A 24744-nucleotide genomic window follows, 5' to 3' on the forward strand; every position below is an offset into this window, starting at 1 on the left:
GGATAATAATTAAGTATTATGAAACAAAAGGCAAAAAAAAAAAAAAAGAAAAAAAAAAGAAAAAAAAAATCGACAAGTGAAATTTGATAGTGAAACGGACAATTTCCTAGGGAATTTATAACTTTAACAACTGGGGAAGGGGGGGGGGGGGTTACCCCTGCCTGACGAACGTTGTGGTAATACTTCGACTTGGTACGTCATTTTAAATAAACATTGATTTGTAAGCCACTATTTTAAGGCGTGCAAAAGGAACTTTTTATTTTCTCGGCGGTGCATTCTTTTGTGCTTTTTTAATGGCACCCTTTCGCAATAAGGGTATAAATAATTACCTAGAAATACAAAAATATTCTTTCTGCATCACGGGAAATAATCACATAATACATGTTCATATAGAGCATGATGCGTACGTTTTTTTAATCATATGATGTCATTGTCCAATAGTCAGTGAAAAATTATGCGGTGCGGAGCAGTACATTGTGTCAGGCGTAAAAGGCTGCAGACGGCGGTTACCTAGTCTGAGAATTTTCTGTATTTCTGGTTTTTGCAACCAATTTAATTTCCTTCTTATCATTGGATGGGTAGGGTCAAAGTGCTGAACGATAAAATTCTGCGTTACGAGATACGAATGGTGGCCCTTTCGTTTCGGTCGGCCGGGAATTTTGATGTTATAGCCCGGCTGTAAGGTACCTCCATTTCCGAGCGAAGATGTTCCTTTTAGGAGTGCGCCAATTAATGAGTTGGGCTTGGGTGGACTGGTGTTGGTTTGCGTCAGTAAAGCAGATGAGATGTAGTCCCGCGTTTTTTCATAATCCAAACATTTCTTGTATCTGTCCTGTGAAACTGGTCTATTTGATATGCGATTCGTAACATGGAGCGAGTTGCACTGCATGCGATAGCTGTGATACAGCATCGAGACCAACTGACGGATTATCCAGCCGCCATACCACCACGATTCATAGTCTAGGTGCAAGTCATACGGTAACAAAAATGATAGTGTATCCTTGTGAAAAGCACTAAAACACTCGTCGAAATCCCAGTTTAAGTTTACGGGCAGTTTTTTATTGACAAACTGTCTACCCATATCTCGGTAACGTACGTAACCTACAGCAGGTTGGTAATACATAAGAAACTCCTCGAACCTCTGATAAGGGTCCGATGCCATCTTGGACCAAACTTTCCAATTGACCCACCCATCCGACCTAACCGAAAGCTCCAAGTCATCGTCCATAAATATATAATAGAGATAACCGCCGTCTTTCATTTGGGCCGCTAAATTAACCGCGTGATTAAGAAGTACATTTCTCCCAGAATTGTGGGATGTGCCCGGGGCGTAAATGTCACCTGACTTATCTTCAAACGTCATCCAAATGACGTCCCGTTTCTTAGTTTCTTCTAATCCTTTGATGACCCGCTTAGTTGGGCCCATAATGAGATACACAAATCGCTTTCCAGTTGTCAGACTGTAATTTCTCTGTCGCACAACTGCATACCTTATCTCCAACGATAAATTTATGGACTCCGGCAAGTCATCGTGCCCGATGCCGACCCTACTTTTTGTAGTTGGAGGGTCTGTCTTGACGCCAATGTCCTTTCTGTTGTTGTTCACTGAAGTGATTTTATCTATCCATAGAAACCACAACACAGAAATAGTCACCATTGTTGACAGACAAACGTGTATAAACCTCTTGGTTGTCATCATAACCTTCGGTAGCTGAGCATCAGTAAATCCGGCAATCTCCAAAAGCTGTAATATAAGATTAAACACCATATATATGACTAAAAAAATTTCTATCTTAGCTGTTGGGTGAAGAAAAATCACTGCTTTATCCTTATATGGCAATAATTTTGAATTATTATATTCCTCATTCCTTTTAAAATATTCCATATTCCAATAAAACCAATGTGTTTTAAAAACATAGCATACAGTTTACTAAATATTGTTTTTTTGAATCGATGGTTTACGCTTTTACAATTGTATCTATTCATGTATATATCGTTTTGATATGAATGCGACCGATTGCAAAGTGCAGCGCTGTACAAGTACATCAATCGTTGTGTCCATAATGTGAACTACCGGTATCTATTGACATCATCATCGAATACTACCAAAGTGGCCGCATTCCTATTTTTTGATGCGTAGTATAGTTTGTTGTTCGTATGTCTTTATGAAGTTTTACTCACTGTTACTCACAAACATATTTTATAACACTTTTGCATTAACGAGCCCCCTCCACCGTAAATAAAGCTGGAATTTTGTTCTCCATTTTTTAACCAAAAGAATAAAATGACCTTAATACACAGCGTTTACGGGTGTTAAATTAACACCAACACTGACAGCAAAAAAGGACTCATACTGAGTCTTTTAGGGACTCCAGCAGCGGGTCCTAAATCAAGTCCCTTTGAGGATTTCTCCGAGTCCTTTAATGTAAAAGAGACTCCAGCTAGCTAGAGTCCCTTAGCGACTCAACTGGAATCAAGGGACTCAAGACGATTGAGTCTTTTAAAGGACTCGAAAGATTCTTTTAAGGGGCTCTAGCTATGAATTTTAGTCCTTTCAGAGCCTCCAGATGAGGCTTATAGGGGAATCATTTTAGTCTAGTGAAGACATTTAAAGACTCATCTGGTCCTATTTTAAAGGGGAATTTTTCAATGAAATTGTGTTTTCAGCCTTTTGCAAAGTGATACAACACTTTAAGCAAAACAGTGATAGTTTGAAATGAGTTGTTGCAAAAAATAAACAAAATGTTTTTTTTTGATAAATATTTCTATTTGCAGTTAAAAACAGCAAGTTAACAAATCCTCTTTTAGAAAAGCATGCAATAGCCATGGAATCCAATACCTCGATCAAGATACAAACAAATCCTAAATGATAAACATGAATGTATTGCATTTACAATGGTCATGAACATAGAACTCTTCTTGGAAAACTTAACTCGACCAGTTGTCCCAAAACCTGGGATGACCTTTAGTTGAATTTCTTAACTAATCTAGCCACTAAGCCACCGAAACATTTTAACAAAATAAATGCTTTCTTAAATATGTTCCAATCGAAAGAATGTGAAGTAATTTTTACAGCTTCCAAAAGATAATATAAAATGAAAGAAATGATTATTCATAGATACAGCATCTTGCTGCTTACAATACAAACATTACTCACAAAAAAGGAAACAAAGTTTCTGAAGACTCTGACCCTGGTATTCATCTTAAGTTAATGAGAATGGCTTATTATAACCAGTCTACTTGAAAATATCGTTTTAACTTATAAGAGTCAACATATTAAAGTTTATACTTTATAAAACTAGAAGTCATGACAAACTTTTCCATCCACGTACAACTCAATGTCTTTGTCATGGTCACATGAACTAAATTCCTCATTTTTTTGAAAACTCGAACACCAATTTTTTGAGGAACAAAGTGGTGTCTCAGAACTTCAGAGGCAGATCTATTTTTTTTTTCAAGAAACTTTTCCTAAAAAAATACAGCCTTATAACCAGATATGCCAGAAAAAATTTTGGTCCTCAATAAATTAAGTGTAAGGAATTTAAAAGAGCCGGCAAATTGGCTAAAATTAAGTGTAAGGAATTTAAAAGAGCCGGTAAATTGGCTAACCTGTAATAGTTTGAATACTTGTCAATGAATAACGGTTCCATAGTGTTTATGAATGTATTCTTGTCAATAAGGTAGTCAGCTTGGGCAAAACCTTAACCTTATTTGTATGCCCAATGAGGACTTTCTGAATGAAAGTCAGGTGCCATAAAGGTTGGTCGAATATGCCATGTTAAAGGCAAAATAAGTGGCCACCAGGAACATCGACAAATGAATCAACTGTGCCAGTTTTCACATTTTCAGATAGATGTAAAATTTTGTCTCTTGACATAAAGTCTCCTGAGTACTGGAAGTAATTATAGGCTGAACTGAATCCCCCTGACAACTGAATTTTCGAAGCAGGCATCCACATTCTTCCTTCAAATGAAGCGGCAAACACAAAATGCCAGCACACCAGGTAGCATCTACATGTAAAGAAAAATATATACTCATTATCATCTACTAATGAGATGTAACAAATGATGAATATACTTTACATTTGCAGTAAACAATGTATTAACTGTAGTCTTCAATGTCTAACATTAGCTTTGTGTTCTACCAAATTTTCTGTTGTCAAAGGATGCAATAAACATTAAATCTAAAAGAATTAGCAAGATGAAATTGTGCATACATGTAGGGTCGCAAAAATGAGCTTAATTAATTAAAAAAGTGCCAAGTAACGAGTAACATCAACCTCTTGTAAATCTCACTTTTATTGACTAGGTTAATTTACACTGTTGCAAGAAAGAATTGTTTCATGATTAAGTGCAGGATCTAAAAATAAATATGTCATTGCATATATAGGTAATGTGCAAGTGAAAATAACTCATAGCAGTTACATTATTTTATGAGTAGAGGATTGTGTTCAATGCAACCGAGGATAATTTTATTGGGACACTAAAGCCTTCAATTTCAAGGTTTTCATCTCAATTATCCCAAAAGGAAATTATATGGATTTAAAACCCCCTGGTTTTGTGAACGTCATCATTAGACCCACAATCTGCAAAACCATATCACACTGAAGAAGAAAGCAGCCTTAGCCTGGCTTGCGGAAACTCCTGACATTTTTATAAGGTTATTTTGCCTTTATTTTGAGACAATACAGAATTATGCAAACCATGAAATTGAATTCAATGGCTTTTTAGAGGGAAGCATTTCAAAAGGAACTGTTAAAATATTGAAAATTAAATGGTACATACACTTTCTGTCAACATCAGAGCGTGCAGACGCCATATAGCTTCTTTAGCCTCTTGCAGTTCACTAGAGAGTCCCCTCATGGAAGCTCCTTTTCCTTTGGGCTGTGGCAAATTGACAAGACCTTGTTCATAAAAATCCAAGTTTTTGGCCATTGCTGACTTAATATCCTTCTCCCATAGCCTTGTGAATTCATTGAATAACTGAAAATAAGTAAACATTTTAATTAAAGATAAATTCAACAGATAAAAATATGAATGTATTCTAAAAATTGATATGGTATAATATGTTAAGATTAAAGGTAATTTTTCCTAACTAGCTTGTTATTTAATATCAAACTTGCTAGCCATATCAAACACCGAAAGCCTTTTTTACATGGACTGATCTTTTAAAACAAGACTGTAACATAATAACAGATAAACACGACCACAAAAGCGGAAGTTTAGCCTGACCTCTGTGGTCCAATTTCAGAAACACAATGACCTGATTTTCTACTGCTATATCACAGCAACAGGCCCGAAAAGGGCTATGGGTCTATAACTGATCGTCTCAATATGGTCTAAAGCACTCAATGATATGAAACTTTAGGAAATTAAAAAAAGACTAAGTCTAAAACCGTTAAATACTTAAAAGTTTTACTTACCAAAAACAAGAAACGTGTGTGAAGGCTTCCTCGTGGTACCTGACGGATCTGTCATCACCAATCACGTGACTAAAAAAACCGCCAAAGTGAGTCTTTAAAAGGACTCAAAGCTTGCAAATCCCGCCAAAGTGAGTCTTTAAATGGACTCAAAACTTGAGTCTAGCTTGAAACAATGAAATCGTTAGGTTGGATTCCTTAAACGGACTTGAGTGAGTCTGTTTTGGTTAACATTGAGTCTCTAAGGGAATACAGCACCCTGGAGGCCTCTGAGAGAATCGGTTGAAGCTTTTTTTTCTCTCAGTGAAGTACAAAAAGAAAAGCATTTCAACTTTACCTGTCACCGATGGCGCCTCCTTTTTCCGTCCTTCTAGCTGTAGTGCTCGTAAAACTGCTTCCTAAAGCCTAGGTCCGAAGACTCCATGAACGGACGACTAACTCAGAACTAGGTGGCATTGTCTCTGATTGTCTGTCTGTTTGTTTGTTTGAATGAATCGTCCTCTGGGCGGCAACGACCGTTATATAAAATATTGACTAATGTGAGCCACTATCTCCACTCCAACCAAGACTACTATGTGAAGTCAATCATAATGTGATCCAACAAGAATAGGTCAGCGGGTGAAATTTAATGGAAACTCATTAAAATGCGATATGTATCAGGTTTCCGCATCTAAAAGAGATCGTATCAGTTTCAGGCACTACAAATTGGTCCCTTGAAATGAGAAATGAATATATAGATTAAATAGATCGTATAATTTTGAACAATAAAATTGGCCTGCCATTTACTAATCTGTAATCTGTATAATTTTGGACAGATGCTTAACATTGATAGCATCATTTAAATGTACATGTACAGAAGGAAACAGTAATTTGCATCATATAAATATGTATCTCTAAAGGGTCGTACATGAAGTCAAACAAGACTTGGGGAGGCTTGCAATTACAGCAATATGAAATTATATTTTGCTACAGGTAGTTTGTTCGATGATCCCCCGAGTATATATGTATGTATAATACAACATTTGCCAGTTGCTACTAGTAAATGTACATGTAAGTTACAGTATCGTATTTAAGACATATTTCTTATTCTATAAAATGGTGTCTTTCTCTCATGTAGGAGTAATTGATATAAGATTTGCCCAGTGTCGTAAATTGAAGGCTTTCCGAGGCACATTTTGTCAGTTTTGTCTATCTTTTATATTTGTGCGTCCATACTATAAACTTTACGCAAAATGTATCGAATCCGTGACCTAGGGTTAAATTGACTCCTTTATATAATTATGATATGTACATGGATTAAAATTGGTTAAATATATTCCGTTGTACATGATAGTTTCAAGCGATCCTTTGTACAGTACATTATCATTAAGTATACATGTTACTGATAGAATAGAGAGATAGAGAAGTCGGGGTTTTAACAGTAATTTAAAATGTAAATGAGTTAGGATGCAGATCAGCTGTGAACGAGAGAGGACTAGAGAATTTCTATAGTCAGCAGCTATGGGGCAGTGAGTTGCTGAAATGAAAGATGTAGTGAAATTGTAAAGCCTCGCTGCCTCAGTTACATTTGTAATACATGTTAATTGGTGATAAACAAAATCACTGTACTTATGCGCGCGGACGTTCCTTTCAGTGACGTGTCGGCCTTGGCTGGTCTGGCTTTTTTCTTTAGCAATGCAGTCCCGCGTTTTTTTTTTCACAATAAAAAATTCGTCTTATATCTGTCCTTTCAAACAGGTCGATTGTGTATTGTCGATTTGCACTGAATGCGATAGCTGTGATACAGCATCGAAATTAACTGACGAGTCATCCAGGCGCCAATTTAAGCCTAGATTAAATTTGAAATGCGATGCCCGTACGGTGCACGTATGCTGCTTGTAATGGCCTTTTCGTAAGGCGTCTGAGCGGAGGTAGACGGTGGCCGTGCAAAATCGCACGGAATCGTACGGATTTAAGGCCATGTACTGTAGACGTACTCGGCGTTTCCCGTAGCTCCTTGTGATTAAAAAAAATCGCACGGACAATTTCATCGCACGGTGCCCGTGCTTTACGAAAATGTATAATCTAGGTGCAAATCATACGATATCGGAAATGATAGTGCATCCTGTCAGCCGGGAATTACATGTATGTCAGCTGCCATGTTGCGCGCAGAGGCTACACAGTGCTTTGATTTTCATATTGTTCGTGTCACATAGACGAGAGATACATGTACCTGTACATGTAACGTCACAAACGCGTTTCAAAATGTCCCAGAGTCAGATTTCTCAGGGCCCCGTAACTCGAAAGTATCGCGCATTACGACAGAGCGCAGGCGTCTCGATTCCATAACTCGCCCATACTCGCCCCATATAAGAGCCTCGAAATAAAAGGTGATATCGCTATTCGCAATTCGCGATGCTTTCGAGTTACGTAGCCCTGGTCAGCACTATCTACAAACATACTTTCCTTTTCCGCATATCACAACTAAAATACAAGGACAATATGTCGAAGTTCCTTTCTGAAATAAACGGGGTCAAGGCGCCCTAAGTGACTGGCCAGTCTCTTTGAATTAGATTGAATATATAAATTGAATAATAAGAAATGGTATAAAAGAACAAATCCAATTTCAGGGACAGGTAGACCAATGCCACAGATATTTATTAGTATAAGAAATCCCTTTTGTACTGAGGAAATTTCGATTTGGTAGAATAAAACGCAAATAGGATACCTTTAGACAGCAAGTTGACTTTCAAACGGCATGCTATTAAGAGACTATTAGCGAGGAAATGTATGACTTAACAACGGGGGAGGATGGGGGGGGGGACCCTACCAGATGAACGTCATGATAATACTTGGAACATTTGAAAGTACAGTGATGGGTACGTATATGTGTCGTTAGATGTCATTTTTAAATAGTCAGTGAAAATTTATTCGGTGCGGAGCAGTACAAAGTGTCAGGTGTAAAAGGCTGCAGACGACGATTATCTAGTCCGAGAATTTTCTGTATTTCTGGTTTTTGCAACCAAGTTAATTTCCTTTTTATCATGGGATGGGTAGGGTCCCAGTGTTGAAGGATAAAGTCGGGCGTCACAAGATACGAATGGTTACCCTTTCGTTTCGGTTTGCCAGGAATCTTGATGTTAAAGCCAGGCTGTAAGGTACCTGGACTTCCGAGCGAAGTGGTTCCTTTCAATAGAGTCTTGATTAATATGTTTGGCTTGGATGGGCTGGTCTTGGTTTTCGTCAGCAAGGCAGATGAGACGTAATCCCGCGGCTTTTCAAAATCCAAATATTTCTTATATCTGTCCTTTGAAACAGGTCTATTTGATAAAGAATTTGTAACATGCAGCGAGTTGCACTGCATGCGATAGCTGTGATATAGCATGGAGATCAACTGACGAGTAATCCAGCCGCCATACCACCAAGATTCATAGTCTAGGTGCAAATCATACGGTAGCAAAAATGATAGTGTATCCTTGTGAAAAGCACTAAAACACTCGTCGAAATCCCAGTTCAAGTTTACGGGTAGTTTTTTATTGACAAACTGTCTCATATCTTGGTAACGTACATATCCCACAGCAGGTTGGTAATACATAAGAAACTCCTCGAACCTCTGATAAGGGTCTGATGCCATCTTGGACCAAACTTTCCAATTGACCTGCCCATCCGACCTAACCGAAAGCTCCAAGTCATCGTCCATTATTATATAGTAACTATAACCGCCATCTTTCATTTGGGCCGCTAAGGTGACCGCGTGCTGAAGAAGCACATTTCTACCGGAATGGATGGATGTCCCCGGGGCGTAAATATCACCTGACTTATCTGCAAATGTCATCCAAATAACGTCCCGTTCCTTGGTTTCTTCTAATCCTTTGATAACCCTTTTGGTTGGACCCATAATGAGATACACAAATCGCTTGCCAGTTGTTCTCCTGTAATTTCTCTGTTGCACAACTGCATACCTTATCTCCAACGATAAATCTATGGACTCCGGCAAGTCATCGTGCCCAATGCCGACCCTACTTGTTGTAGTAGGAGGGGCTGTCTTGACCTCAATGCGTTTTCTTTTGTTGTTCACTGAAGTGATTTGATTTATCCATAGAAACCACAACATAGAACCAGTCACTATTGTTGACAGACATATGTATATAAACCTCTTAGTTGTCATTATAACCTTCGGTAGTTGAGCATCAGTAAATCCGGCAATCTCCAAAAGCTGTAATATAAGATAGAAAACCATATATATGACTAAGTAGTTTTCTACCAGTATATTAGCTGTTGTTTGAAGAAAATATCACTGCTTTATCCTCATATAACAATAATTTTTAATCATTTCATTTCTTATTCTTTTTTAAATATTGATATTTCTCTCTGTTAAAACCTTTGTGTTAAAACAGCATACGGTTTACTTAATATTGTTTTTGAATCGGTGTTTGCAAAATGCGTATTTACACTTTTAAAATTATAATTATAAATATATATATATATATATCGTTTTGAAAATGTTTCCAAAATGATATTCGACAGGTGGCAAAGTGCAGCGCTGTACAGGTACATCTGCCGATGTGTCCATAATGTGAACTACCGGTATCTATTTATATCGTCATCGAACACTAACATTGTGGCCGCAATCCTATTTCTAAATGCGTAGTATAGTTTGTTTTCGTATGTCGTTACGAAATTTTACTCACTGTTACTCACAAACATATTTGATAACAGTCTGCGTATAAATGAACCCCCTCCCCCGTAAATAAAGCTGAAATTTTGTTCTCCATTTTTTAACCAAAATAATAAAATGACCTAAATACACAGCCTAAATACACAGCCTTTACACCAAGTACAAACGCAAGCATTTCAACAGTACCTGTCACTGTTTTTGCCTCGTTTTCCCGTCCTTCTAGCTTTAGTGTTCATAAAACTGCTTCCTAGAGCCCAGGTACGAAGACTCCGTGAACGGACGACTAATTCAGAACTTGTTGGCATTTTTTCATGATTGTCTGTGTGAAAGTTTGTTTGAATAAATCGTCGTCTGGGCGGCAACGACCGTTCTATACAATATTGACTAATGTGAGCCACTACTTCCACTCCAACCAAGACTACTATGTGAAGTCAATCATATTGTGATCCAACAGGAATAGGCCAACGTGTGAAATTTAATGGAAACTCGTTATAAAATTCGACATGTATCATGTTTCCGCATCTAAAAGAGATCGTATAAGTTTCAGGCACTCCAAATTGGTCGCTTGAAATGAGATAGGAATATGTAGATTAAATAGTTCGTATAATTTTGAACAATAAAATTGGACTGCCTTTTACTAATCTGTAATCTGTATAATTTTGGACGGATGCTTAACATTGATAGCATCATTTAAATGTACATGTATAGGAAGGAAAACAGTAATTTGCATCATATAAATATGTATCTCTAAAGGGTCGTACATGAAGTCAAACAAGACTTGGGGAGGCTTGCAATTACAGCAATATGAAATTATCTTTTGCTACAGGTAGTTTGTTTAATGATCCTCCAGGTATGTATAAATATATATTTATTCGGATGTCTTTTGGCATCACAAAGTAAAAGTGCTCTATTTTGGCAATAGAATAACATGTACATCCCAATCTAGCCGAATCCTCCCCCTGCAAATCTAGATGAACTGCGAGATGCCCTTCAAGATGAATGGACCAGAATTCCTCTTCAAAGTGCTGTTACTCTAGTTTGCAGTATGTCACGTCGTCTGGCGGCCATTATCCAAGCTCGGGGTGGGCATACCCGCTATTGAGATTAGTAATGAACTCTGAAGATGTTTCTTGACAATTTCCCCTAATTTCATATTAATTGTCAATCACAGTATAAATTTATGTTTAATTTTTTACTTGGTACTGTTATGTAAAAAAGTACTCTCTTTGGGGGCATGAGAAAAAAAAAACCCTCAAAAAATTAACGCTTTTTTCACATTTGCATTGGTTGTTTCTCCTTGACTTTACCAATCCTCCAGCTTCACATATTTAACAATATAAACAGTATTAATTTGGTAATATCAATAATAATGAAAGAAACAGGGCGATATGCATCCCAAAATTTCCGTGTACCAACCATTTTGGGCAAGAGTGTAGAAGGCTTTCCTAGGCACATTTTGTCACATTTTTTGTTTATTTTTATATTTGTGTGTTCATACTATACAGTAAACGCCAAAATGTATTGAATCCGTTGGGGTTAAAATGACACCCTTATGTTTTGTACACGGATTAAAATTGTTTAAATATATTCCGTTGTACATTATAGTTTCAAGCGATCCTTTGTACAGTACATTATCATTAAGTATACATGTTACTGATAATGTAGAGTAGAGAGATAGAGAAGTCAGGGTTTTAACAGTAATTTAAAATGTAAATGAGTTAGGATGCAGAACAAATGTGAACGAGAGAGGACTAGATAATTTCTAAAGTCAGCAGCTATGGGGCAGTGAGTTGCTGAAATAAAAGATGTAATGAAATTGTAAAGCATCGCTGCCTTAGTCACATTTGTAATACATGTAAATTGGTGATAAACAAAATCACGTGTAACGTGTCGGCTTTGGCTGGTGTAGCCTTTTTCTTTAGCAATGCAGACGATAAGTAGTCCCGCTGTTTTTTATAATAATAAAAAAATTGTATCTGTCCTTTTAAACAGGGCTCCGTAACTCGAAAGCAACGCGAATAGCGATATCACCTTTTATTTCGAGGCTGTTATATGGAGCGAGTATAGGCGAGATATGGAATCGAGACGCTTGCGCTCGGTAGCAATTCGCGATGCTTTCGAATTACGGGGCCCTGGGCTCCGTATCTCGAAAGGTTCGCTATGTTGCGCACGTGCGTTAGTGTCTCGACTCCATAACCGATTCTATTTCGAGATACGGGGCCATGGAATCGAGACACTTGCGCACGTGAGCAAATCATACGATATCGGAAATGATAGTGTATCCTTTTAAAATATTAACTTAAGCTGGGTATTATGTCAGCAGCTATGTGACGCGCAGCGGCAACACATTACTTTGGTTTTCATATTGTTCGTGCCAAATAGACGAGAGATACATGTAACGGCACAAATGCATTTCATAACGTCCCAGAGTCAGATTTCTCAGGGCCCGTAACTCGAAAGCATCGCGCATTGCGAGAGAGCGCAAGCGTCTCGATTCCATAACTCGCCCATACTCGCCCCATATAAAAGACTCGAAATAAAAGGTTATCGCTATTCGCAATTCGCGAGCTACGGAGCCCTGGTCAGCACAATCTACAAACATACTTTCCTTTCCCCCTGCGGACCTTAAAGACTGCATATCATCACTAATATGTCGAAATTCCTTTCTGAAATAAACGAGGTCAAGGCGCCCTAAGTGACCGGCCAGTCTCTTTGAAATAAATTGAATGTATAAATTGAATAATAAGAAATGGTATAAAAGAACAAATCCAATTGCAGGGTCAGGTAGAGCAACGCTACAAATATTTATTAGTATAAGAAATCCCATTTGTACTGAGGAAGTTTCGATTTGGCAGAAAAGATAAGATAAGATAAGAGTTTATTTAGCCAATTATAAAAATCGGAAATCATTTTCCATTGGAGCAATATACAGAGTAAAATAATAAAATAATACAATAAATAAATAAATTAAGAATTTAGCTTTGAGATCAAATTAAAATGCGTCACTGCACTTGGATAAAAGCTGTTTAAAAAGCGTTTACTGCCTTTAAAAGTTAAAAGTCTACTGTTGCTTGGTAAAAAAGTAAAAAGAGAGGATGCAGGATGGAAAGCGTCTTTCATGGTGTTGACAATTCTTTTCTCCATCCTGTCCTTAAAAATATCATCCAGCTTGGGGAGATCTTGCCCGATAATCGTGCTTGCAGTTTTTACAACGTTTGCTAATTTCTTCCTTTCCTCCCCAGCTGTTCCGCTATACCATATTATAATTCCGTACGCTAGAATGCTTTCAATTACACACCTATAAAAATTGACTAAAATAGGCACACTATCAGTAAAAGTTCTCAATGATCTTAAAAAATACAGTCTTTGCCGTGCCTTCTTTACACTCTTTACGGTGTTATCTTTCCAATTCAATTTACTGTTAAGGTGTATACCAAGTAGTTTAAATTCCTCTACCCTACTAACTTCATCATTACCAATGGTGAGTGGTACCTTTACATTCTGATTCCTTCTAAAATCCACTATCATTTCTTTGGTTTTAGCTACGTTCAGCTACGAAAAAAACGCGAATAAGATACTTTCACATGTAGATAGCAAGTTGACTTTCAAGCGGCATGCTTTCAAGATACATGTACTATTACCGAGGAAATTTATAACTTAACAACGGGGAAGGATGGGGGGTGGGGGTATACCCTACCAGATGAACTTTGTGATAATACTTGGTACATTTGATGGGAACGTATATGTGTCGTTAGATGTCATTTTTCAATAGTCAGTGAAAATTTATTCGGTGCGGTGCAGTACAAAGTGTCAGGTGTAAAAGGCTGCAGACGACGGTTATCTAGTCCAAGAATTTTCTGTATTTCTGGTTTTTGCAACCAAGTTAATTTTCTTTTAATCATGGGATGGGTAGGGTCCCAGTGTTGAAGGATAAAGTCGGGCGTCACAAGATACGAATGGTTACCCTTTCGTTTCGGTTTGCCAGGAATCTTGATGTTAAAGCCAGGCTGTAAGGTACCTGGACTTCCGAGCGAAGTGGTTCCTTTCAATAGAGTCTTGATTAATATGTTTGGCTTGGATGGGCTGGTCTTGGTTTTCGTCAGCAAGGCAGATGAGACGTAATCCCGCGGCTTTTCAAAATCCAAATATTTCTTATATCTGTCCTTTGAAACAGGTCTATTTGATAAAGAATTTGTAACATGCAGCGAGTTGCACTGCATGCGATAGCTGTGATATAGCATGGAGATCAACTGACGAGTAATCCAGCCGCCATACCACCAAGATTCATAGTCTAGGTGCAAATCATACGGTAGCAAAAATGATAGTGTATCCTTGTGAAAAGCACTAAAACACTCGTCGAAATCCCAGTTCAAGTTTACGGGTAGTTTTTTATTGACAAACTGTCTCATATCTTGGTAACGTACATAACCCACAGCAGGTTGGTAATACATAAGAAACTCCTCGAACCTCTGATAAGGGTCTGATGCCATCTTGGACCAAACTTTCCAATTGACCTGCCCATCCGACCTAACCGAAAGCTCCAAGTCATCGTCCATTATTATATAGTAACTATAACCGCCATCTTTCATTTGGGCCGCTAAGGTGACCGCGTGCTGAAGAAGCACATTTCTACCGGAATGGATGGATGTCCCCGGGGCGTAAATATCACCTGACTTATCTGCAAATGTCATCCAAATAACGTCCCGTTCCTTAGTTTCTTCTAATCCTTTGATAACTCCCTTGGTTGGGCCCATAATGAGATACACAAATCGCTTGCCAGTTGTTCGCCTGTAATTTCTCTGTCGCACAACTGCATACCTTATCTCCAGCGTTAAATCTATGGACTCCGGCAAGTCATCGTGCCCAATGCCGACCCTACTTGTTGTAGTAGGAGGGGCTGTCTTGACCTCAATGCGTTTTCTTTTGTTGTTCACTGAAGTGATTTGATTTATCCATAGAAACCACAACATAGAACCAGTCACTATTGTTGACAGACATATGTATATAAACCTCTTAGTTGTCATTATAACCTTCGGTAGTTGAGCATCAGTAAATCCGGCAATCTCCAAAAGCTGTAATATAAGATAGAAAACCATATATATGACTAAGTAGCTTTCTACCAGTATATTAGCTGTTGTTTGAAGAAAATATCACTGCTTTATCCTCATATAACAATCATTTTTAATCATTTCATTTCTTATTCTTTTTTAAATATTGATATTTCTCTCTGTTAAAACCTTTGTGTTAAAACAGCATACGGTTTACTTAATATTGTTTTTGAATCGGTGTTTGCAAAATGCGTATTTACACTTTTAAAATTATAATTATAAATATATATATATATATCGTTTTGAAAATGTTTCCAAAATGATATTCGACCGGTGGCAAAGTGCAGCGCTGTACAGGTACATCTGCCGATGTGTCCATAATGTGAACTACCGGTATCTATTTATATCGTCATCGAACACTAACATTGTGGCCGCAATCCTATTTCTAAATGCGTAGTATAGTTTGTTTTCGTATGTCGTTACGAAATTTTACTCACTGTTACTCACAAACATATTTGATAACAGTCTGCGTATAAATGAACCCCCTCCCCCGTAAATAAAGCTGAAATTTTGTTCTCCATTTTTTAACCAAAATAATAAAATGACCTAAATACACAGCCTAAATACACAGCCTTTACACCAAGTACAAACGCAAGCATTTCAACAGTACCTGTCGCTGTTTTTGCCTCGTTTTCCCGTCCTTCTAGCTTTAGTGTTCATAAAACTGCTTCCTAGAGCCTAGGTACGAAGACTCCGTGAACGGACGACTAATTCGGAACTTGTTGGCATTTTTTCATGATTGTCTGTGTGAAAGTTTGTTTGAATAAATCGTCATCTGGGCGACAACGACCGTTCTATACAATATTGACTAATGTGAGCTACTACTTCCACTCCAACCAAGACTACTATGTGAAGTCAATCATATTGTGATCCAACAGGAATAGGCCAACGTGTGAAATTTAATGGAAACTCGTTATAAAATTCGACATGTATCATGTTTCCGCATCTAAAAGAGATCGTATAAGTTTCAGGCACTCCAAATTGGTCGCTTGAAATGAGATAGGAATATGTAGATTAGATAGTTCGTATAATTTTGAACAATAAAATTGGACTGCCTTTTACTAATCTGTAATCTGTATAATTTTGGACAGATGCTTAACATTGATAGCATCATTTAAATGTACATGTATAGGAAGGAAAACAGTAATTTGCATCATATAAATATGTATCTCTAAAGGGTCGTACATGAAGTCAAACAAGACTTGGGGAGGCTTGCAATTACAGCAATATGAAATTATCTTTTGTTACAGGTAGTTTGTTAAATGATCCTCCAGGTATGTATAAATATATATTTATTCGGATGTCTTTTGGCATCACAAAGTAAAAGTGCTCTATTTTGGCAATAGAATAACAAGTACATCCCAATCTAGCCGAATCCTCCCCCTGCAAATCTAGATGAACTGCGAGATGCCCTTCAAGATGAATGGACCAGAATTCCTCTTCAAAGAGCTGTTACTCTAGTTCACAGTATGCCACGCCGTCTGGCGGCCATTATCCAAGCTCGGGGTGGGCATACCCGCTATTGAGATTAGTAATGAACTCTGAAGATGTTTCTTGACAATTTCCCCTAATTTCATATTAATTGTCAATCACAGTATAAATTTATGTTTAATTTTTTACTTGGTACTGTTATGTAAAAAAAGTATTCTCTTTGGGGGCATGAGAAAAAAAAACCCTAAATAAATTAACGCTTTTTTCACATTTGCATTGGTTGTTTCTCCTTGACTTTACCAATCCTCCAGCTTCACATATTTAACAATATAAACAGTATTAATTTGGTAATATCAATAATAATGAAAGAAACAGGGCGATATGCATCCCAAAATTTCCGTGTACCAACCATTTTGGGCAAGAGTGTAGAAGGCTTTCCTAGGCACATTTTGTCACATTTTTTGTTTATCTTTTATATTTGTGTGTTCATACTATACAGTAAACGCCAAAATGTATTGAATCCGTTGGGGTTAAAATGACACCCTTATGTTTTGTACACGGATTAAAATTGTTTAAATATATTCCGTTGTACATTATAGTTTCAAGCGATCCTTTGTACAGTACATTATCATTAAGTATACATGTTACTGATAATGTAGAATAGAGAGATAGAGAAGTCAGGGTTTTAACAGTAATTTAAAATGTAAATGAGTTAGGATGCAGAACAAATGTGAACGAGAGAGGACTAGAGAATTTCTAAAGTCAGCAGCTATGGGGCAGTGAGTTGCTGAATTAAAAGATGTAATGAAATTGTAAAGCATCGCTGCCTTAGTCACATTTGTAATACATGTAAATTGGTGATAAACAAAATCACGTGTAACGTGTCGGCTTTGGCTGGTGTAGCCTTTTTCTTTAGCAATGCAGACGATAAGTAGTCCCGCTGTTTTTTATAATAATAAAAAAATTGTATCTGTCCTTTTAAACAGGGCTCCGTAACTCGAAAGCAACGCGAATAGCGATATCACCTTTTATTTCGAGGCTGTTATATGGAGCGAGTATAGGCGAGATATGGAATCGAGACGCTTGCGCTCGGTAGCAAATCGCGATGCTTTCGAATTACGGGGCCCTGGGCTCCGTATCTCGAAAGGTTCGCTATGTTGCGCACGTGCGTTAGTGTCTCGATTCCATATCTCGCCTATACTCGCTCCATATAACAGCCTCGAAATAAAAGGTGATATCGCTATTCGCGTTGCTTTCGAGTTACGGAGCCCTGTTTAAAAGGACAGATACAATAAAAACCGGATGGATGTCCCCGGGGCGTAAATGTCACCTGATTTATCCGCAAATGTCATCCAAATGACGTCCCGTTCCTTGGTTTCTTCTAATCCTTTGATAACCCTTTTGGTTGGACCCATAATGAGATACACAAATCGCTTGCCAGTTGTTCTCCTGTAATTTCTCTGTTGCACAACTGCATACCTTATCTCCAACGATAAATCTATGGATTCAGGCAAGCCATCGTACCCGATACCTATCCTAGTAATAGGAGGAGCTTCCTTGACGCCAATGTCCTTTCTTTTGTTGTTCACTAAAGTGATCTTATCTACCCATAGAAACCACAACACAGAAATAGTGACTATTGTTGACAGACAAACGTGTATAAACCTCTTGGTTGTCATCATAACCTTCAGTAGTTGAGCATCAGTAAATCCGGCAATCTCCAAAAGCTGTAATTTAAGATAAACCACTATATTTATTATTTACATGTTTTCCATATTAGCTACTGGTTGAAGAAACGCTGCTTTCACCTTACATGACAATAATTTTGAATTATTTTGCGTTAGGTAATTTATTTTATTTCTTGTTCATTTTTAAATATCGATGTTTCCTTTTATCAAAACTCTTGCACTAATAACTTCATTGGTTTAAAAAAGGACCCAGTCTTTCTCCTACTTGTTCAAATGGAGTATGCATAACATACAGGTCACTAAATGATGTTCTTTGAATGGTTCGTTGTAAAATGTGTATTCACGCTTTTAAAATTATATTTATCTATCTATCTTTTTTGAAAATGCTTGCAAAATGTTATGCAATTGCAAAGTGCAGTTGTACAGATACATTTACCGTTGTTTCCATAATGTGTAGTCTATTTATGAAATCTTTCTATGAAATTTTACTCACTGTTACTCACAAACATATTTGATTTAAGTCTGCGTATAAAAGTATTAACAAAGCAATAAAATGACCTTAAATATAATACACAGCGTTTACGGTTGTTAAATAATACCAAGTATAAAAGAAAACCATGTCAGCAGTACCTGTCACTTTTTTCGTCTCGTTTTTACCGTCCTCAGGGGCGGGTGGAGACCGTCTACTGGGTCTTTCGGATGACGGTCTATATTTTTCAAGATTTCGTGGACGACCTTCTTACTTTGCCTACGGCGGTTTTTCATAACTTTCTTCAGGAAATGTCACAAGATTATGCATGGTCGACTCGAGTGGTTTCGATTACATCAAAAGCTGACAGTGTTCCATATTTATTATCATCAGATGACAAGCCCAAAATGCCTGGTTGTTCACCAGAGGGACATTTCATAGTTGATTTTTCCGTGACATCTTCTACATTGGTGCGGTACAACAATAGTTTACATACGAAATGTCTTTATAATAATAACAATAGTAATAATATTATAAATAACAACAATAATGATAATAATAATAATACTAATAAATTTAATATGAGACTTAAGTGCCGTATTTCGCATAGTTCTTACACCCAGGTTTTTCCTTCTCTTGCATTCCTTTATCAAAATTTCCCCAGATGTCAATTAGCTGTTAAATTCTGAGTTCCAGTAAATTTTTAAAATATTTTTTCCTTAGATCACTGTTATGTGGGCAAATACAGACAAAATGAACTTCATCCTCTATGAATTTCCATCGCAAAATATACATTTTCTATTTTCTTTTGGTTGGTTATGGTATCTCCCGTTTTCAATCATTAGTTTATGGTCTGATATTATGAATCGACATATTGTTTGTCTTGTTTTAAAAGAGAGACTTTTTCTTAGGTAGCACTGCAGGTCAAAATGCCCGTCAAGTGTCTGTATAATAAACATTTAGATGATTCTTGGATTATTATACAAATTTCGTGAATTGAATTATCATATAAACGTTCTAAAAAAAATTGGCTACAACCGATATGTTTTAATGCTCCCAGATATCTGACAGTCCAAGGGACCATTCCCAGACACTATCGTACTAGCAGGATCGATCCATCTCCAAGGGATTTTTCGCTAAATTGCTTTTAGATGTCTGGCACGCCTACTACGCAGCTAAACGATGATTAATTGCCCCCTGTGTAGTGACGAACTTCCCATTGTGATTTAACAGCAGGTAGGGAAAACTATTGGTTTTCTGAATTCTCTGTCCATTATAGGACAACGATTCACTTTCATGAATTTTCCCATTTTTTCTTTTTAAATCACAAACTTTGCAAACAGTAGAAACCTGCTTTTCGGCCAGATCCGAACTTATGCGAGCTTTTTGAACCCCTTCGTCTTCTGTACGGTGTTGCTTTCTCTATCATGGAGGACTCTCTGTCACGTTACACCAGTCGTCATGTGATGACCTCAATACCACCGGCAGTGTCGCCTGCACTGACATTTCCCTGAAAATGTCCTTGTGATAAGGACGAAACGTTGTTATCTAGAGCTGCAAAATATCTGGCAGATCTATGCGAGTGTCCAGTATTTACATTAAAGTGAATATTTTTTTGTTTTCGAACGTTACAGGCAAAGATTGTTATCCTGGGCGGTTATTTTTCATCTTTGTAACTAAGGGTATGAATAAATATCTGGAGAAACAAATATTTCTTTTGCATTAACAGAAAATAATCTTCTCTTTCATACGAACGATGACATTGAATAAAACATATTTAGGACAAGATAGCATTAATTTAATTAATAAATTTTAATGTTGAAGTCGTTTGAAAGTCCAGTGATTGGTAAGTATATTTTTAAATTAATGTCATTGTCCAATAGTCAGTGAAAATTTATTTGGTGCGGAGCAGTACAAAGTGTCAGGTGTAAACGGCTGCAGACGACGGTTATCTAGTCCGAGAATTTTCTGTATTTCTGGCTTTTGCAACCAAGTTAATTTTTTTCTGATCATGGGATGGGTAGGGTCCCAATGCTGTAGGATGAAATCAGGCGTTACAAGGTACGAATGGTTGCCTTTTAGTTTTGGCTGGCCGGGAATCTTGATTTTAGAGCCCGGTTGTAGGGTACCAGGATCTTGGCGGGAGGACGTTCCTTTTAACACAGCTTTGATTAATGGGTTGGCTTTGGCTGGGCTGGCTTTTGTTTTCGTTAGTAATGCAGACGAGATGTAGTTTCGTGGTATTTCGTAATCAAAATATTGCTTGTATCTTTCCTTTGAAACAGATCTTTTGTGTATACGATTTGTAACAAGCAGCGAGTTGCACTGAATGCGATAGCTGTGATACAGCATCGAAATCAACTGACGAGTCATCCAGGCGCCATTATACCACGATTCATAATCTAGGTGCAAATCATACGGTATCAGAAAGGACAGTGTATCCTTGTGAAAAGCGTTCAAACACTCATCAAAATCCCAGTTTAAGTTTACGGGTTCTTGTTTATTGACAAACTGCCTGACCATGTCTTCGAAACGCACGTAACCCACAGCAGGTTGGTAATACATTAAAAACTCCTCAAATCTCTGAAAAGGATCCGCGGCCATTTTGAGCCAAGATTTCCAGTTGACCTGCCCGTCTGATTTTACCGAAAGCTCCAAGTCGTCGTCCATGAATATATAGTAGAGATAACCGCCGTCTTGCATTTGGGCCGCTAAGTTGACCGCGTGCTGAAGAAGCACACTTCTCCCGGAAGCAACGGATGTATCCGGGGCGTAAATGTCACCAGACCTATCTGCAAACGTCATCCAAATCACGTCGCGTTCCTTAGTTTCTTCTAATCCTTCAATGGCCGTCTTTGTTGGGCTCTCAATAAGATACACAAATCGCTTCCCAGATGTCAGTCTGTGATCTCTCTGTCGCACAACTGCATACCTTACCCCCCTTGTTAAGTCTACGGACTCGGGCAGGTCGTCGTATGCGGTTCCCATGCTGCCAGTAGGAGGCGCTGTTTTTGAGTTTTTCGGATTGGCTGCCTCGACATCAATGTCCTCTCTGTTGTTGTTCACTAAAGCGCTTTGATTTATCCATAGAAACCACAACATAGAACCAGTCACTACTGCTGAGAAAAGTACGTGTGTGAATTTCTTAGTTGTCATCATATCCCTCGGTTGTTGACCATCGATAAATCTGGTACTCTTCAAAATCTGTAATTTAAGATATATATATATTTTCTGTATTAGATATTAACGGGAAGAAATTCAATGTTTTATCTTTATATGAAAATAATTTTATGTTTGATAATTTATTTTATTACCTATTCACGCTTTAAAAATGTGTATTATCTTTATTTTGAAATGTTTGTAAAATGCTTTCGGGTGCAGCTCTACAGGTATATCTACCGCTGTGTTCATACATGTAATGTGAGGTATGGCTCTCTGTGTATTCCATCAACAAATACTGGTAAAAGTGCACCATTGTGACAGCATTCTTATTTTAAAATGCATAGTAAAATTTGTTGCTCGTATATCTTCATGAAATTTCACGCACTGATAGGCTACACCTAAACATTTCAGCCTGTTTATAAACAAGCACCCCTTCCCATCTCCGTAAATAAAGCTGAAACTGTGATCTCTGTCTATTAACCAAAGTATGTAATTAAATGACCCTAATACACAGCGTTTACGGGTGTTAAAAATATTTAGTAGAAAAAAAAGCATTTCAACAGTACCTGTCACTGTTTGCGTCTCGTTTTCCCTTCTCCCACCGAAGGTCTAAGTATACTGGAACTTAGGCACAAACTAATGGCAGCATTTTCATGATTTTCTGATTTAATCAGAATAGGCCAGCAGGTGTAATTGTATGATAATGATATGTGCTGTGCTCCTAAAGGTATAACATATAACCGTTTATCTAAAAAGAGATCGTATCCGTTTGAGATAATTCAAAATGATCCCGTGAAGTGATGAGATGCGAGAATGTCGTTTTAGTAGATCGCAAAACTTTGGACAGCGTCATTTAAATAAACGGGAGGAAAACTTATCTGTTAGATAAATATGCATCTCTAAAAGATCGTGCGTAACAGCGGACAAGACTTGGAGAGGCTTGCAATTTAAGCAAAATAAAATTACCTTGTACTACAGATAGATCGTCTGGTGAATAAATAGATATTTACTTGACTCGGGTGTCTCACCACACAAACTTAAAATGCACTATATGGAATATTACATATGCGTAACGATCTGAAAGTGGAATAATGGCTGGGCTAGAGGCAGTCAGTTCTCTTAGTTAAGATAAATCTCAGGCCCGTAACCAGGAGGGTTCGGGGGGGGGGGGGGGTCGAAAGAGCCCCCCTTTTTGCTCGGGAAAGGTCCACTCTGGGTAAATTTGATCCAGGTGAACTAAGGTTTCATGAGAAAAGGTTCACATTTTCAGAAAAAGAACTCCTCCCCCTTTTGCAATTGCTGGCTACGGGCCTGACTCTCTTATTAGCCAATGCATGATACATGTCAAGGGTGGATTTAGGCCGTCTTCTGGGTCTTCCGGAAGACGGACAGATTTTCAAGTTTACATTGACGGGTATCTGATTTTTTCTGTCGGAAGACGGTCAAAAATGGAGGATGGATCAACAAAGATAATTTGGAAGACTGTCAGAAAATATCTTTGAATCCGTCCCTGCATGTATGGAATAAAAATGTGCAAATTAATGGAACCGGACTCTCTATCATGGGAAGGGGGGGTGCTCTGTCACGTCATACCGGCTTTCCCAGGTATTTCTTGTCATATTTGTGTGTATGTTTTATACATGTAGTTGCGCGTCCATTCTGTACAGTGAACGCAAAAAATGTATTGAATCCGTTAGGGTTCAAATGACTTTCTTATGTTTAGTACATGAATTAAAACGGTTCAAATATATTCAGTTGTACCTAGTAGATTCAAGCGATCCTTTGTAACATGTACAGTACGGTATAATTACGCATACCTTCTACTGATAAAAAAAAAGATAGAGAAATCAGGGTTTAAACAGTAATTTAAAATGTAAATGAGGTATGGTGCAAAACAGATGTTAACGAGAGGGGACTGGAAATGTGTTTAATCAGCAGCTATGGAGCAGCTGGTCTTCTTCTTCATCTTCTTTGACTTTCGGTTTTGCCCATTCGAAGTGGTCACCAGCGCGGATAGCACGCTTCCATGCACCTACTGGTACATCGGTCTTGCGTTTGGTCCCCCCTCTACTCTAAGACCCCATTCCCATACCTAGATCAATCTAGAAGGATCGACCCAAATCCGAGGAGTTTCTCGCTAAATTGCACTGAGCTTAAGCGGCCCTGATGTCTGGGGCGACTACTGAAGCTGTTAGGGGGTAATAAACTATCGTTTAGCAGCTTCAGTGGGCGTGCCACACATCTAAGTCGCTTAAGCTATTAATAATCTAATATTAATGCCATTCACTTTGCCTTTAATGTATTTCCATCCCTTAACATCGCACAACATATATAAGCGTCTTTTTTAGGGTTTGGCTGCGCACCACATATACATGGACTGGTACGTGTACCTGGTGGACCCAGGCATGGATTTTGGCTTTTGTTCCCCTTTTCTGTCTGTTCCCCGAATGTTTTCTTTTAGCGCCTTGGCGATCACCGGGAATATTTGTATTTACAGGGGCTTGTAAAGTTTGAGACGACCGATGAAACGTGTATCATTCGATGATATGTCATTTATCAAAATAATGTATTTCATTGCCATAAAATTGATTTCCTTTCAAGTCAAAAGTACGAGTCCGTGCGCGCGATTTGCACCGAACTTGCACATATGTCTGAGTTCAAGAGCCCTCCTACTTTTATATGACACGTGCAGCGTAATTTCAAATCAACTCAGTCACTGAAAACATCCAGCGCCCCGTACGCTCCAGGATCGAACCGGCTGGAACCATATAATCCACATCGAGTAAACTCGACTTTAGGACTTACCCTCA

At 37.9% G+C, this 24744-nt stretch overlaps 4 protein-coding genes and 1 long non-coding RNA gene across 5 annotated transcripts; all 5 read right to left on the bottom strand.

Annotated features, from left to right (window-relative positions):
• Positions 1 to 231: 231 nt before the first annotated feature.
• Positions 232 to 6036, bottom strand: LOC106156010 (uncharacterized). The gene is made up of 2 exons (XM_013531070.2): positions 5757 to 6036; positions 232 to 1744 (listed from the first exon to the last, which is right to left on the bottom strand). The coding sequence occupies exon 2, from the start codon at positions 1697 to 1699 to the stop codon at positions 428 to 430; it is 1272 nt and encodes a 423-aa protein (XP_013386524.2). The 5' UTR covers positions 1700 to 1744; positions 5757 to 6036; the 3' UTR covers positions 232 to 427.
• LOC147760321 (uncharacterized) lies at positions 2781 to 5750 on the bottom strand. The gene is made up of 3 exons (XR_015335738.1): positions 5423 to 5750; positions 4785 to 4982; positions 2781 to 4010 (listed from the first exon to the last, which is right to left on the bottom strand). It is a non-coding gene; the product is annotated as an uncharacterized LOC147760321 (long non-coding RNA).
• A 1986-nt stretch (positions 6037 to 8022) lies between the features above and the next one.
• LOC106156012 (uncharacterized) lies at positions 8023 to 10903 on the bottom strand. The gene is made up of 2 exons (XM_013531073.2): positions 10263 to 10903; positions 8023 to 9614 (listed from the first exon to the last, which is right to left on the bottom strand). The coding sequence occupies exon 2, from the start codon at positions 9564 to 9566 to the stop codon at positions 8307 to 8309; it is 1260 nt and encodes a 419-aa protein (XP_013386527.2). The 5' UTR covers positions 9567 to 9614; positions 10263 to 10903; the 3' UTR covers positions 8023 to 8306.
• Positions 10904 to 12848: 1945 nt separating this feature from the next.
• On the bottom strand, positions 12849 to 16111 carry LOC106156011 (uncharacterized). Its single transcript, XM_086994380.1, has 2 exons — positions 15795 to 16111; positions 12849 to 15148 (listed from the first exon to the last, which is right to left on the bottom strand). The coding sequence occupies exon 2, from the start codon at positions 15098 to 15100 to the stop codon at positions 13835 to 13837; it is 1266 nt and encodes a 421-aa protein (XP_086850506.1). The 5' UTR covers positions 15101 to 15148; positions 15795 to 16111; the 3' UTR covers positions 12849 to 13834.
• A 3028-nt stretch (positions 16112 to 19139) lies between these two features.
• Positions 19140 to 22687, bottom strand: LOC106156004 (uncharacterized). Its single transcript, XM_013531065.2, has 2 exons — positions 22501 to 22687; positions 19140 to 21976 (listed from the first exon to the last, which is right to left on the bottom strand). The coding sequence occupies exon 2, from the start codon at positions 21929 to 21931 to the stop codon at positions 20642 to 20644; it is 1290 nt and encodes a 429-aa protein (XP_013386519.2). The 5' UTR covers positions 21932 to 21976; positions 22501 to 22687; the 3' UTR covers positions 19140 to 20641.
• Between the last annotated feature and the right edge of the window lie 2057 nt (positions 22688 to 24744).

This window comes from Lingula anatina, chromosome 8, assembly GCF_051362555.1.
Source record: "Lingula anatina isolate TDL-2025a chromosome 8, LinAna3.0, whole genome shotgun sequence".
Lineage (NCBI taxonomy): Eukaryota > Metazoa > Brachiopoda > Lingulata > Lingulida > Lingulidae > Lingula > Lingula anatina.

Excerpts from the sequence above, each read along its gene's own strand:
- LOC106156010 (XM_013531070.2), bottom strand. The coding sequence starts at position 1,699 with ATGATGACAACCAAGAGGTTTATACACGTTTGTCTGTCAACAATGGTG.
- LOC106156012 (XM_013531073.2), bottom strand. The coding sequence starts at position 9,566 with ATGACAACTAAGAGGTTTATATACATATGTCTGTCAACAATAGTGACT.
- LOC106156011 (XM_086994380.1), bottom strand. The coding sequence starts at position 15,100 with ATGACAACTAAGAGGTTTATATACATATGTCTGTCAACAATAGTGACT.
- LOC106156004 (XM_013531065.2), bottom strand. The coding sequence starts at position 21,931 with ATGATGACAACTAAGAAATTCACACACGTACTTTTCTCAGCAGTAGTG.